This window comes from Pezoporus wallicus, unplaced genomic scaffold (genome assembly GCF_028554395.1).
Source record: "Pezoporus wallicus isolate ANWC-B61680 ecotype Strahan unplaced genomic scaffold, APGP_CSIRO_Pwel_v1 scaffold_7402, whole genome shotgun sequence".
Classification (NCBI taxonomy): domain Eukaryota; kingdom Metazoa; phylum Chordata; class Aves; order Psittaciformes; family Psittacidae; genus Pezoporus; species Pezoporus wallicus.
This window is the reverse complement of record NW_026641037.1, coordinates 2345865-2358862: the sequence shown is the minus strand read 5'-3', so window position 1 is coordinate 2358862 and position 12998 is coordinate 2345865. Positions and strand designations below refer to the sequence as shown.

The following is a 12998-nucleotide window of genomic DNA, read 5'->3' as shown; positions in this document are numbered from 1 at the left end:
AAAACTTCATGCACAAATAATATATAACCTCAACAAAACCAAACCTGCTTGTTGCTTTCCTTCACTCAAAACTTTCCTGCTCTTTCCCCCAAAGAACAGTCTGTAGTACAGAGCTAAAAGGTCTGAAAAGAATCAGGGTATGGCAGGAGAGGAAGAGGTGGTCTGCAGATTTAGGAGGCAGGCAGTCTAAATGTGACTGCATTTATTGCACTCCATGCAGTTAACATCAGTAAGCATTCAGTGTATGTCTGGAAGACCAAATTTAATGAGAACAGTTAGCAGGATCAGTCTATTCTGTGTCCCAACAAGATCAATATTCCTTTTAACTCACTGAAGCAGGTGACAGTGATACAATTACACATACTGATCAGCAGATCGGTCCCTTCCTAGGAAATGCAAGCTGCAAAACTGCCACTGGAAGGAGACAGCCCTGCATACGTAACACAGCACTTCACAGCATGTCATTTCAGGGGTCTCCAAATACTCTGCTAATGCACCTACATTGTGTCTTTTATCATCTACAGACAGTTTAATCATCTTCACAGTGCTTCCACCCTGCTCCCATAGAGATTTTACTGTCCCAGGCTGGCAGTGCACCTACTTCAGAACTACAGAGAACAGATTTGTACCACTATTATTACTACCTGAGCTGCCGTCACTGGCAACTGAGGTACATCCTGCACACCAGTTCAGTACTTAGTTCACAGTCCTACATCTTTCACACAGCTAGTGACATGACAAGTGAGTGTCAGCCCCTGCATCACTGGTGCTCAGGAAAGGAAGTAAAGCAGTTTATGACAGGAGCTGCGTTGCACTGTGGAAGACTACTTACTACTTTTAACATCCACCTTGTTTATTTTGGACATCAGTGGATAATGCCACATGAAGCACTGAACCGTGCCACCAGCTGTTCTTCTGTAAAGAACAAAATTTCTCTTGGATCGGATCTCCAACAGTTAAAGTGATGAAAGAGAAGACACAAGAAGCTATTTCTCTGACTACTACTGTCTGGGTTTTTAGAGGCTGAGAATATTTTCTGTCATACAGAGTAGAGAAAAGATAAAACTTCCAGCCCTTAGGTTTTCCTGATCTGTGTGTTAAACCGTTAAGACTTATAGACAAGCCAGTAAAACTTGAATACATTAACATACTTTTCTGCCATTTTTTCCACACATTGAGTTCAATCTAATGACAATTCCAGGTTTTGCAGCTCTGAATATCATAGCCCAGTATCTTGGGCTAAAGGGTAAAAATATGGCTTTTTAAAAAAATTAAATTGCAGACTCTCCATTACCAAAGCATCATCATCTTTAATGACACTTCACTGACACTTTACTGACTTAATACTATACCAGCTAAATAGGTATCTTCTATATATCTTGCTACCTAACTTGCCTAATACACAAATACTTCCTAGCAGATTTACTGACAGCTGCTACCTGATCATTTCAGCTATTTGGACTTTGGATTTTAATATGCAGACTATACAGACAGATTCTGTCCACTTCCTCTAACTGGAACTGTAGTAAGAAACTAAGCGTTAAAGATATGATAAAAAATAGGAAGACTGAATGAATGACTAAGAATCAGAAAACCTGGGTAAAAGGTATATGAGAGCCTTGAAAGTTGCCTGTAGGGGAAGGAGGAGGATGAGGGAAAACAACAGTATCTACACAGATTTTGAGACAAGAGAGGCAAAGACTCTTCAGAGATGTTCACATAATTTTCTGCTAAAACTTCAAATTTTATGTGAATTTTTGCCTTTCAAAAGTGGGAAGGGAAAAAATAAATTTAAAACAACAAAAAAAAAACAAAACAAACAAAAAAAAAAACAACAACCCAACTCACAAACCTGACATTGCAGGCCTTGGATAAGCTCTTCTTTTCAGAAATGTGTACTTTTTCCTTTTTGTTTTTGTTTTACAGCTGAGTGGAATCAATACACTAGGAGAAAACATTGCTGATAATGGGGGTATTAGACAAGCATATAAGGTAAGAAGTACTCTTTTCTAATTTTAGCTGAAATCATCATAGATTAAGAAAATTAATTGCAGAGCCTTTGAAGAAGAAACATTTTTGTGTTAGGGACAGGACCGTACCTACTGCATCATCAAGGCATGGTTTAAGACTATTGACCAGCTATTGTGTTTCTTTCTTCCTATTATTTCAGGATACATGCTACCTGTTCCTAGTGTTTTCTTTTTCAGCTGACTTGTTTTTTTCCATTTGTGAATAACAAATGTGTAGCATGAAAACATTTAATGAATCACACTTGGACCATCACCTAACTACTCTGATGATACTGAGCAGCTGTCTGCCTCTGGCTATCTGTCTTCACCAGCTCTTTTTATGTCACAAAGGAGAGAATTACTTTCTTCTGATCCATAAACAGTCTCTGTCTACATGAAACACTATTCACTGTTCAAAAACTGTTCAAAATATCATTCTGTACAAGTGACTTAGGTCCCCTGTACAGGTATCCAAAGATACCAGTGACATCTGGAGTCCCAGTGCTAAGCCTTCTGTGGAAGCTTGCATGCTTTTTGGCTTTCCTTTCATCTGAAAAACTCAGCTCCTTAGAGTGGCCAGCTTTAACACTGAAAGCAAAAGCAGCAGGGGTCTTCTGTTTGTGACTATGAGTTGGGAGGCAAGAAGCAAGTCAGCTTCTCTATGAACTTTTCCTGTTACCTGCAAACCTGGTGGTTGCAGGCTTTAACAACATGATCCTCCCTCTCCTTCCCCGAACACCTTGTTCTAAGGTAAAAATATTCAGCACTTGACAACCAGAGCGCTCTCATTCCTCAGCAAAGTGCTGCTGGGATGCACAGGCACATGCACACTTCTCAAAGTTACCATCACAGCTTCTGCAAAGGATGGCCATCAGCAACACTTAATTTACTAGAAATATACACATTTGAGGGCAAATACAATTATTAGTAAGAGTCTAAAGAATGACTTGGAAGCATAAAAGAGGTGCCAGTAGGGCATATTAATCTAATCTTCAGTTACTGGAACACTTACGCATTTAAAAAACCCCAACAGTACAAATCCACGAAAAGGGGGCACTCTTTTTGAAAGGAAAAGAGAGCAGCCAGAAAAAAAAAAAATAGGTCAGAAGTATTACAAAAAAAGAATTAGATTTTCATAACTATTATTATATCATATGAATATTAAAAAAGGGTCCAAAAGGAATCCTGAGAGGCCATCTAGTCATCCCACCCCCACCTCCTAGCAGGTAGAATCACCCATTTCTGTATCATTCAGACATACCGTATGAGCAGTTCTGCTACCTCTTCTTACTCCCTGAGTGCCATCGTGTCTTTCAGCAGTGGAAATGGAGCAATCTGCTCCTTTCTTTTCTGTGACCTTTTTCATATTTGAAGACTGCTACATACTTGAAAGCCCAGACTTCTCTTCTTTAGACTAAACAAACCCAATTCCTTCAATCTTTCCTCATAGGTCATGTTTGCTAGACCTCTGCTCAGTCTTGCTGCTTTCTTCTGGCCTCTCTCCAGTTGGTCTACATCTTTCTTAAAAGTGCAGTGCCCAAAACTGGACAGAGGGCTCCAGCTGAGACCTGGCCAATACCAAACAGCATAGAAGGATACTTCATAAGACACTTCTGTTTATACATGCCACTTGCCTTTTGTGTGATACTGTGGCACCGTTGGCTCTTGTTCAGCTTGTTTTCCACTAAAAACTTCCAAACCTTTTCAGTAGACCTGTTAACCACTTCTTCCTCAACTTGGACTTGTACAGTTGATTGGCTTGCCTCGTGTTGTAGATTGGCACTGACTTTAGTCATAACATTTCTCTAGTTTTTTAGCATCTTTCTATCAGTAATGATATACTAACAACACATTGTTTGGCACATGGGCTTCATAAGAAACATGAAAGCAATTGTTCTTACTGTGGAAAGCTTTTAAAATCTTCTGCAATTTGCTTTAAAACAAAATCACAGTGAAAAATCTACTTTTCATAATGCAACATTAGAGATTGATAAAATTCATGTCTTCTCCCTGCAGAATCAGTTTTGTGCTAGTAATATTGAATTCCAGAGCTCCGCATTGTGTACAGGGAAAGCAAATCTTACCATAAGTATGGTATTTTAGACTGTAAGTCAATAGTTGTGGGGGAAAACAAAATATACTTATGGGATAAAACATTTGGAAGAAGAACAAACTGTAAACAGGCAGCAAATACCTGCCTGTAGAATCAGAGACTAGAATAATTGTTTGCCACAGCTGCAGCTTTTACTCCAGATCTCTCAGGTGCAATGGAAAGAAGAAGGGAAGAGAAAAAGATGAACAAGTAGGGGAGGAATGAATCCCACCTGGATTGTCTTGGAGATTATTTGTGCCTCCCTGAGCAGAGGCAGGCTGGCCTGCCCAGCCAAGTCACTCAGCCAGGGATACACACACAGGGAATCCCCAAATCATGCGAGATGCCACAGGTAGACTCATTTTGGGACTGTGCCTTAGAAAGCAGCACAGCAGCATGCATTTCCATGTGGAGGGACATACAGAGAGTAACTGGTAGCAATGCCTGACCCACAGGAGACAAAGCTGCTGCTGGTGAGTCTTCATACTGACAGCTTGGAACCCCAGCAGCTGGGAGGCTGGTTTAGCACAGAGCTTGCCACCTACCCCTCAGCTGATGTCAGAAAAATCACAATTATTTCTGTTATAGAACATATTCTACTCTTTAAAGACAGAACCACCTTGCTTTATGCAGTCATTTATTAACCCTATGAAAGAATTTGCTAGATAAATATGTAACAGTCCAGTGGAATTTAATACATTCATTTTTATGAAGCTCACTGAAAAGTAGCATAAACTCTCAGTAGCTGCTGTATTTCAGAACACAACTGTCCTCCTTTGCATTCTTAATTTCTTCCCCTGTAAACAGATGGGTAATTATGCAAAAATCTTGTTATTCCAAGTGTACCCATCTTACTGAAATTATTCCATTAGCCTTGGGTTTTTTTGCTACAATAAATTGCCACCTTTAGGCCTGTTTCTCTAACTATGTATTCCAATATAATTCAGGCAGCTTCACTAAACCTGCTGTAGAACAGCACTGTAAGGCACATCCAATGGGAAAGCTTCCTTGATTCAGTCAGACTGCTGTTATCACAGTAGTAAGAAATGTCCCTCTCATCTCCTGCTTAAAAGGTGGCACGTGGCGAGATGGAAGGCCAAGGTATTCCATGAAGAAGTATGTCAAAGAATGTTCCTCCTTGTCATAATTTCATTTTGACTGTCCGTGCTGGAAATTGTTAACATTTCTACTCAATTCATTCTACAGGCCTATGAAAACTTTGTGGAAAAGCATGGAAAAGAAAAACTTCTTCCTGGTCTTGAAATGAACCACAAACAGCTGTTTTTTGTGAACTTTGCACAGGTATTCTATACTTCTTGACTGAAGACTTTGAAAATCACTTGAAGGTACAGTTTAATAGTAAATTGGAAAGAACAGGCTGACCATAGTTTTACTAAGAGCTGGCAGAGTTGCTAAGCTGGGCAGTGTTCACTATGAAGTAGAGAAAATAAATTACTGTTAGGTAATTTTTGTCATCCCTAGATACATTAATTCAGCCACAAAAGGAGAGCAGGTCTCTTCCTGGACAATCTTATGGCTAACAAATGCTTTTCTTTGTTATGTGCTTAGGTATGGTGTGGAACATACAGACCAGAATATGCTGTGAATTCCATCAAAACTGACGTGCACAGCCCAGGCAAATTCAGGTCAGCACACACAATAATCTTCAGTGCACTTCCTAGGTGCAAGACAACTTTCAGCTATAGAATTTAAAAAACTTTGCACAAAAAGCTAGGGTGCACTTACCAGGGTAGATTTAGGCATGCACACATATACAGACACAACACACTGGAGGTGGTTAAGAGAAAGAGAGATAGTCTGTGTCATCTGATGGATGAACTTCCATCCTTCAATAACGTCACAGGAAAAGTCTCAAGTTAATCTGTGAAGTGCAAGGATTTTACTCTTCCAAGCATGGAAAAAAAAATTCATCTTCTTTTAAACAGCAACACTAACATGAGATAAAACGACCTTCTGTTAATGGCCTTTGCCATCTACAGCTAGAAAGACATTCTTTGTTCCAGAGTGGAATGGCCTGTCTTTGCTATTACGTTGACAGCGTTTCTCAGAGTATCTGTTGCAGCCCAGGCCTGGAGCTCCACTGTGTCACAGGTGTTATACAAGGTCACAATCTGCTCCGTCTTGCAAGAGGAACAGAAGTGGGTTTTAGGTGGAAGATCACTGCCCCTCAATCAGTCACAAGCCCGATACTGTGATGCAATAAGCAGATTTGTATTTTCTGCCTTGTGTACTCAGCCAGCCTTCCCACGGAGAGGCGGGCTCAAGTTCAGTAGAGTCATGCAGGGAACTTGGCTGATCAGGGTGGAAGTCTTTGGGCCAGACTAGGACCTTTTCTTTTTAACTGAAATCACAGCAACCTACTCATCAGTTGTGTAACAAAGTTTTTTACTTTACTAAATTGGCTTGGTCAAATGCCATGAGATCAAGTGATAATGTAGACATCACAGCATCTGTTTGCTTTGGAAGGCTGTGTCATCTCCAGGATTTCTGTACACAATAGCAAATTTCTCTCCTGGTACTATTAATTCCCATATCTTTCTTTCAATGGCTTTTCAGAATTATTTTGTTTATCCCACATACCCAAATATTTAGTGAAAGCAGCAACTGTTCCTTCAATTGCTACTTGACTGGCATTTCACTGTGGGTGGTTTCTGTACTATCTTGAGATTCCTCCTGGAGACAGTTTATGCCTCAAGTCCCACCCCTCAGCACCCGGGGTTGTAAGGCTGACAAGGTTCCTCAGAACTGTCTCTCCTCTTTGTGTTTCACATTTGTGCAAGTCACAAGCCCTTAGAAATCCAGCATCTTTGTGTAACTGGATTTGCATGTATCTTGGATATATTACATCGCGTATTGTTCCGTTTTTACATCAGTATGAACAGCTATAAACTTCATACACAAGTATTAATGAGAAACCATATTAACATTTTTAGAACTGAAGTAATTTTCAGGTGAGGCCTCCTTAAGAGCTCTAAAATAGAAAGCATTTCAGTACAAGACATACACACAAAATTACTGCCTGATGACATACTATTTAAATGACACAACAGCTCCCACTGTGCCTTTTTTATTATTTGGGGGTTGGAGTGGGTTTTTTTTGTCATTTAACACCAGCTACGCTGACTGCATGCTATTTCTCCTTACAGGCAGGATAGGCAGCTCTTCATAAACATGGTTAATTGCACAGTACAAATTTAGTTTATGGGCTAACAACTCTGAATACTGAACACGTAGAATCTCTTGTCAGTTAACAGAAAGATGCCTTAGACTGAATAATCATCAAAGATAGGTGGAAGAGAATCTGTGTGTGTTAACATGCAAAATTAAAACAGAGCAAGTATAATAACAGATACAGGTCAAGCCTTGCTTATGTACCAAATCCTGGTAGTTCTGGGGCTGTTAGTAAATGAAGCAGGACTCTTATTCCACCACTGGTTTATCCATTTCTTATTAACAACTCTGAGTTTATTTACACCCAAAATACTTTTTGCTTTGTCTGGCAAAATTCCATTTTAGCAGTTCTGGTCCTTAAGAGCAGTGAAGCGCTGCTATGCCACTGAAACGCACAACTTGCTTTGTAATCATTTTTCTGTGCTGTCTCCTCCTGTTCCGCTGCTGGTTCCCAAGACCAGCTAGTAGGTCATCTCACTTTTGGCCTTGTAGAGATAGTCAAATTGTTGCAGATGTCAGCTGCTTAACCTCAGCTTCTGTAGATGCTTCCTGGTTCTTTTAAATCTAATGACTAAGGTTATTCACAGAACAATCACAAATTACTCAAAGAAATGGTTCTTCAAATAATTCCTGGTCCAGAGTCAATACACATCAGTACCTACACTTGACATATGAAGCAGAAGTAGTTGTTCTGCAGAGGTATGTACATGCTGTATTTCCATGGAAGGAATGAACAACTCAATACATTGACATATGTTCACAATTATGCATTTTAAAACTGCTTTGGCTAGAATGTCCTCATATTCACTTGAAAGCTGTACTTTGTATGAGTTTTTTCCTGGAAACTCATTCACTGGAACAATTGTGAAGAATGCTCAGAGAAGCAATGTGATCTCAGTTGAAACATGATTGGTATAAAAATGTAAATGAACATTTATTGAGAAGTTACACTGCAATCTTCTACCTCAGGGCCTTGCTTTCCCTTTACTAAGCAACTTGACAGCAAAACATAGGTGAAAGAATTCTCAGTGTAAACCAACAACAAGCAATAAACCTGTTCTGAGTAAAATAAAGAGGATTTCTGTGAGAGCCAGTAACAAAGAAAGGACAGGTCCTGTTCTTTGGGGGGGGGGAAGTGGGTCAACAGGGACCATACAAACTGAAAAGAGAAAATACAGGCACTGCTTGAGATGAAATGGAAGCAATAGTCAGAGTTCAGAAATGCAGGCATTTCCCACAGTATTTTGAGGTGATGTGCAACAACAAAAAGTTACCAGATGTGACTTGTCTTGTTTGTTTTAAACAAAGGAAAGCAACAATTACAAGATGTTGTTTTGTTTTAAAGGGTCATAGGATCATTGCAGAACTCTCCAGAGTTTTCTGAAGCCTTTTCATGCACCGACAGAAATTACATGGATCCTGCTAAAAAGTGCCGTGTTTGGTGACAGAACTGTAAGCCTTTCATCTCGAGAAGCTTTCCAGAACAGAAATTTTGAACTTATTTTGAGAAGGTGAAGAGAACTGAGCAGAATATGCTAAAGTACTCACTGTAATTCTTAGCAAATAGGCAAACCAACAAAATCACACCCCAAAACATCAAATAAAGAACTAATGCCAATGCAGCAATTAGCTGCTCTAGCTGACTGGCTGCTTTTCCTAACACTGAACCTCGCAGAATCTAAGTCACTGGACAGTACCATTCACTTGTAATAAACCTGGTCCCCACTGACCAGTGGCTTTTTAGCTTTGTTTTAAAATGTCAAAATGTAACACGTTATCTCCCAAAGGTCGGTGAATGTGTATTTCTCATCAGGCAGAGGGAGGAAATATTAAGTAACCCTGTTTTAGACATCAAAACATGATAGTAGCAGCTTACATCCTGTCAGACTTTGTACCCCTGCTGTTATGATAGATCTATTCTACCAAATATTATTTTTACTTGAAACCATTTACACAAGAGGAGTCCAAAGAACTGCTGTACTTAAGTAACTCACTAATTATTCCAGTGTGTACTACCTGAAGTCACTATTTACAACAGATTATTTACTGCTTTCCAGCCAAACTGCAGGTAATTGTAGGTAACTGTAGGTAATTTATTAATTTTTGAACATATAATCTGTAAGATTGCAATCAAAGACCCTTTCACAGTTTTCTAAGCTTTTTCTTGCTTTCTCTGAATTTTGTCTTTTTTAAAGTTTCTAGTAATGTATAAATCATAGTTTTTATATTTAAATCCAAGCTACACTTTTGACTTAAAGCATTGTAATATATTTTATGAGTGGCTGCACAGAACTGGGAAATTTGAGTAAAGCATGGTATCAGGCAATAATATAGGTCTATAAAACTGAGCTCTCCAATGGAGTACCCCAATGTTCAAGTTTTCAGGCTGACTTTCTCAGTGTATAGGGTCTGATCCTGCACAATATTTGTACATGTTCTGATCGATGTCAGTCCTCACATCACTGAAGCTGCACAAGTGATTGCAAGAATCAGAAGGAGCTTTAAGTAAGAAGGTAAAAGGCTTTAAATCTGCAGTGATATGTATTAAACATCCTCATGCAGATTGCAAAGGAACTTACTGCTTTGTATATCAAAGCAAACATTTCCAAAAATAAGTACCAGATACCTCAGATGACTGCTACAATAGGTGTATTTAAAAACCTATGTTCCTTTTAGCTTTCCGACTTTGTCATCTGATCAAAACATTTTGATAATAAACTGAAATTATGAGCCAATTTCAATGTGTGTTCTTTAAAAAAAAAAAAAAAAAAAATCCCCTCTGCAAATACATCTCTGTACTCGCCCTGAGCACCACACCTCAGCATCTGTAACAAGCAACACAAGGACAATTTACATCATATTTTCTAGTTTACAAGTAGATGTCAGTAGGTTATTTAGTACCTATGGAAATCACACCAGACTTGACTGCAGAAAGCTTTCTGTTCCAGGACTTTCTTGCCACAGTATGAGCAAGTCACTCCTGACCACTAAAGAGAGGCAGAGTGAAAACCAGCAGAACTAAAAACAAAACTGAAGGACATGCCACTCACTGCAGCATTGATGTTTGCTGCTTCTTCAGTTCCACATTTAAACACTCCTGGATTTCACAGGAGTAGCTCAAGTTGTGTACAAGTGCACTGGTCCATTCTAGCATTTCCATGAGCCTGGCATGAGGCACCTGTGAATTCAGTAAATTGCCAGACTCATTGCCGAAAGTTTTAAAACCAGTAAAGATGGTATCACTGACACAAACGCTGCATTGATAAAGTGTGTTTTCCATCGATTTTACCTACCTTGGCTACACTGGCTAAGAAAATGTAGTTTGTTTTACTGAGAAAATGCTTACAATCAAGTTGGCAGGAACACTGAAGAATTTGTGACAATATGTAGAAAAAAAGATAGTGCCTTATGAAGTGTGAATCAGTGTGTGTTTGTTAGTGCTCAAAACCAGAAAGAGTGAAAAATGGCACAAAAAAAAAAAAACAAAAACCAAACAAACAAACAAAAAAGAAAACAAACACACACAAAACCCCAACAGTATTACCTCAACAGAAGGCAAGGAATTTCTGGAAAAAGACAGTATTCCATACATAAAAGAAATAAAAGTCTGTTAACACCTGATGAGTATTTAAATTGATATTGATTTGTGGATGAATATAGGCTATCTCCTCCATTCAGAATCCTACAATTCCCTTGCCTTTGATAGTTTTATTCCTGGTTTTCCTTTTCCAGCTACTTAAGTCACCTTCCTTCTGTATTGTCTTAGAGAATTAAATCCCTGGCCAATAACCATACAATTACATAACCCATCTGCAGTGTTTCTTACTCATTTCCTGCCCACTTAAACTGTAACTTCTCCCTCCACTGTATTCTTCTTTAAATACACTCATACAAGTTTGGGCACTCCCAAGATAACAGCCGTTATTTTGCAAGCTAGTTTTGCAGAGCCATTTCCAGCTTTTGCCTGCACGGAGGCTGCTACAAGTCACGCAGGATTTACACTCATCAGCATCGGGGCCGGGAGAGGTCATCAAGGGAGGGTTACAGCCCCTCTCCTCAAAAGCTTGGTCAGGCTGCCCTTATCATATCCTGCATACCCTCCCAAGAGCTCTGAAGTTCTGAGGAGAGCATCAAAATCTGAAGGGAAGAGCTGGTATGTGCCCGATTTCCTTCTCGTTACACATTTTGCATTTTTTCATCTTGGCTGAAATGTCACTTCAGCTTTTTGCTTTATCACAACATCCTTGTTAAGACCAATGAAATGTACATGGGGAAAAAAACATGTACAGGCATGAAAAAAAAAATAATTTAACAGCTCTATGATATATTTCCTTGCAAGAAAGGACAGAGTTACTTGAAAGTCTAATGAACAGCGAGACTGAGCTATAGCAGGAATCAGTCAGTAAATTTCTGCATTTGTTTATACTTCTGAAGAAAACCCCCCACTCCATTTTACCTAACACCAAATTATAAACAATTTACAGTATCCCTGTCAGCTTCCTTAAAAATCTAAAGAGTCAGTCACTATAGTTCTATGGATGTCTTTTGGTTGTTTCAGTTGACTTAACTTGACTTTCCACAGCAGCTGACTGACAAAACCTTGGGGACTACATAAAATACACATAAATACTGACATTGGTCAATTAATTGGTAAGGCATTAATGAAACGGGTACCAAACGTACATAACACACAACCACCACTAAATAATTCATCTGAGTACTGCTGAGGTGCCATGATTCAAAGTAAACCAGCTTCACTCCAGCCACAGGGCCCTTGTGCCATAGACCAGTGTCTGGACTCACAGCCCATGGAAAAGCTCCAAGGGTGAGGATGATGCTAAGAATAACCCTCAGGGATTTCTGCTTCTGGACAAGTGACTCCTTAACCACTACTTCTTAGCCAAGTGTTAATGTATTTTCGTACATGTCTACATATGCTACATTCACTTCTTCCCCACCCACCCCCACTTTTGAACATCCCAGTTTCAGATACTGAATCATGGGCATTTACGTTAGCTCCAAAACATAAAAGACCTGAGTTTTCTCAGTCTTTTGCAACACTTGGTGGAAAATCACAGTACAGCAAGAAATAGGCAAGACACGGCACATACTGTGTTCAGGAGCCACAGTGGATTCACACATGTTCCATAACATTGTTCAGAGAGCTCTTCACCCATATGGCTTATGAGTAACAATTGTCCAATAAAGGATTTTCCCCAGCATTGTGCTTAACCAACAAAGAAAAGTGTCAGCAGAGGTAAGAACTAAGGTGATTCAATCCCACATCCTACAGGCTGCACTTGGAATCAGAACTCTGGCACTTGGTCCTGTCTCTTGATCATTCAGATCAGGCTGTGCTTCACTCTCTGCATGTGCCCCAAGGCTTCCTTCCAATGCAAAATGAGGCATGAAGGCAGCAACACACAGTTGGAACCCACCCCGGTACCTCAGTCCTTTTCTCAAAGAGCATTACTGGTTAATCATGGTCATAGTTTGTTCTTTCCAAACTTTAGCACCACCAAATCCTAGATAAGCTCACAGTTTAAGTAAGGACATGTTCCAATTCAAAGGTTGCTATACCTCATTTCAATTCTCACAGGGACTGAATGTCTTGATGCTAATCCTGTACCTTAAAAATCACCCTTCATTCATGGCAAATTCAGATGAAAACAAGAAGATAACAAAAAAAACCCAACTCCAGATAT

The 12998-nt window shown here is 39.5% G+C and overlaps 1 protein-coding gene across 2 annotated transcripts in view; it reads left to right on the top strand.

Annotated features, from left to right (window-relative positions):
- Positions 1-10028, top strand: part of MME (membrane metalloendopeptidase) — a 45689-nt gene extending 35661 nt beyond the window's left edge. For both annotated transcript variants that reach the window (XM_057421695.1, XM_057421694.1), the window contains exons 20-23: positions 1927-1992; positions 5308-5403; positions 5671-5747; positions 8639-10028. In XM_057421695.1, the coding sequence (XP_057277678.1) occupies positions 1927-1992; positions 5308-5403; positions 5671-5747; positions 8639-8738 (339 nt within the window). In that variant the 3' untranslated portion in view covers positions 8739-10028. The remainder of the gene's footprint in view (positions 1-1926; positions 1993-5307; positions 5404-5670; positions 5748-8638) is intronic.
- Positions 10029-12998: the final 2970 nt, after the last annotated feature.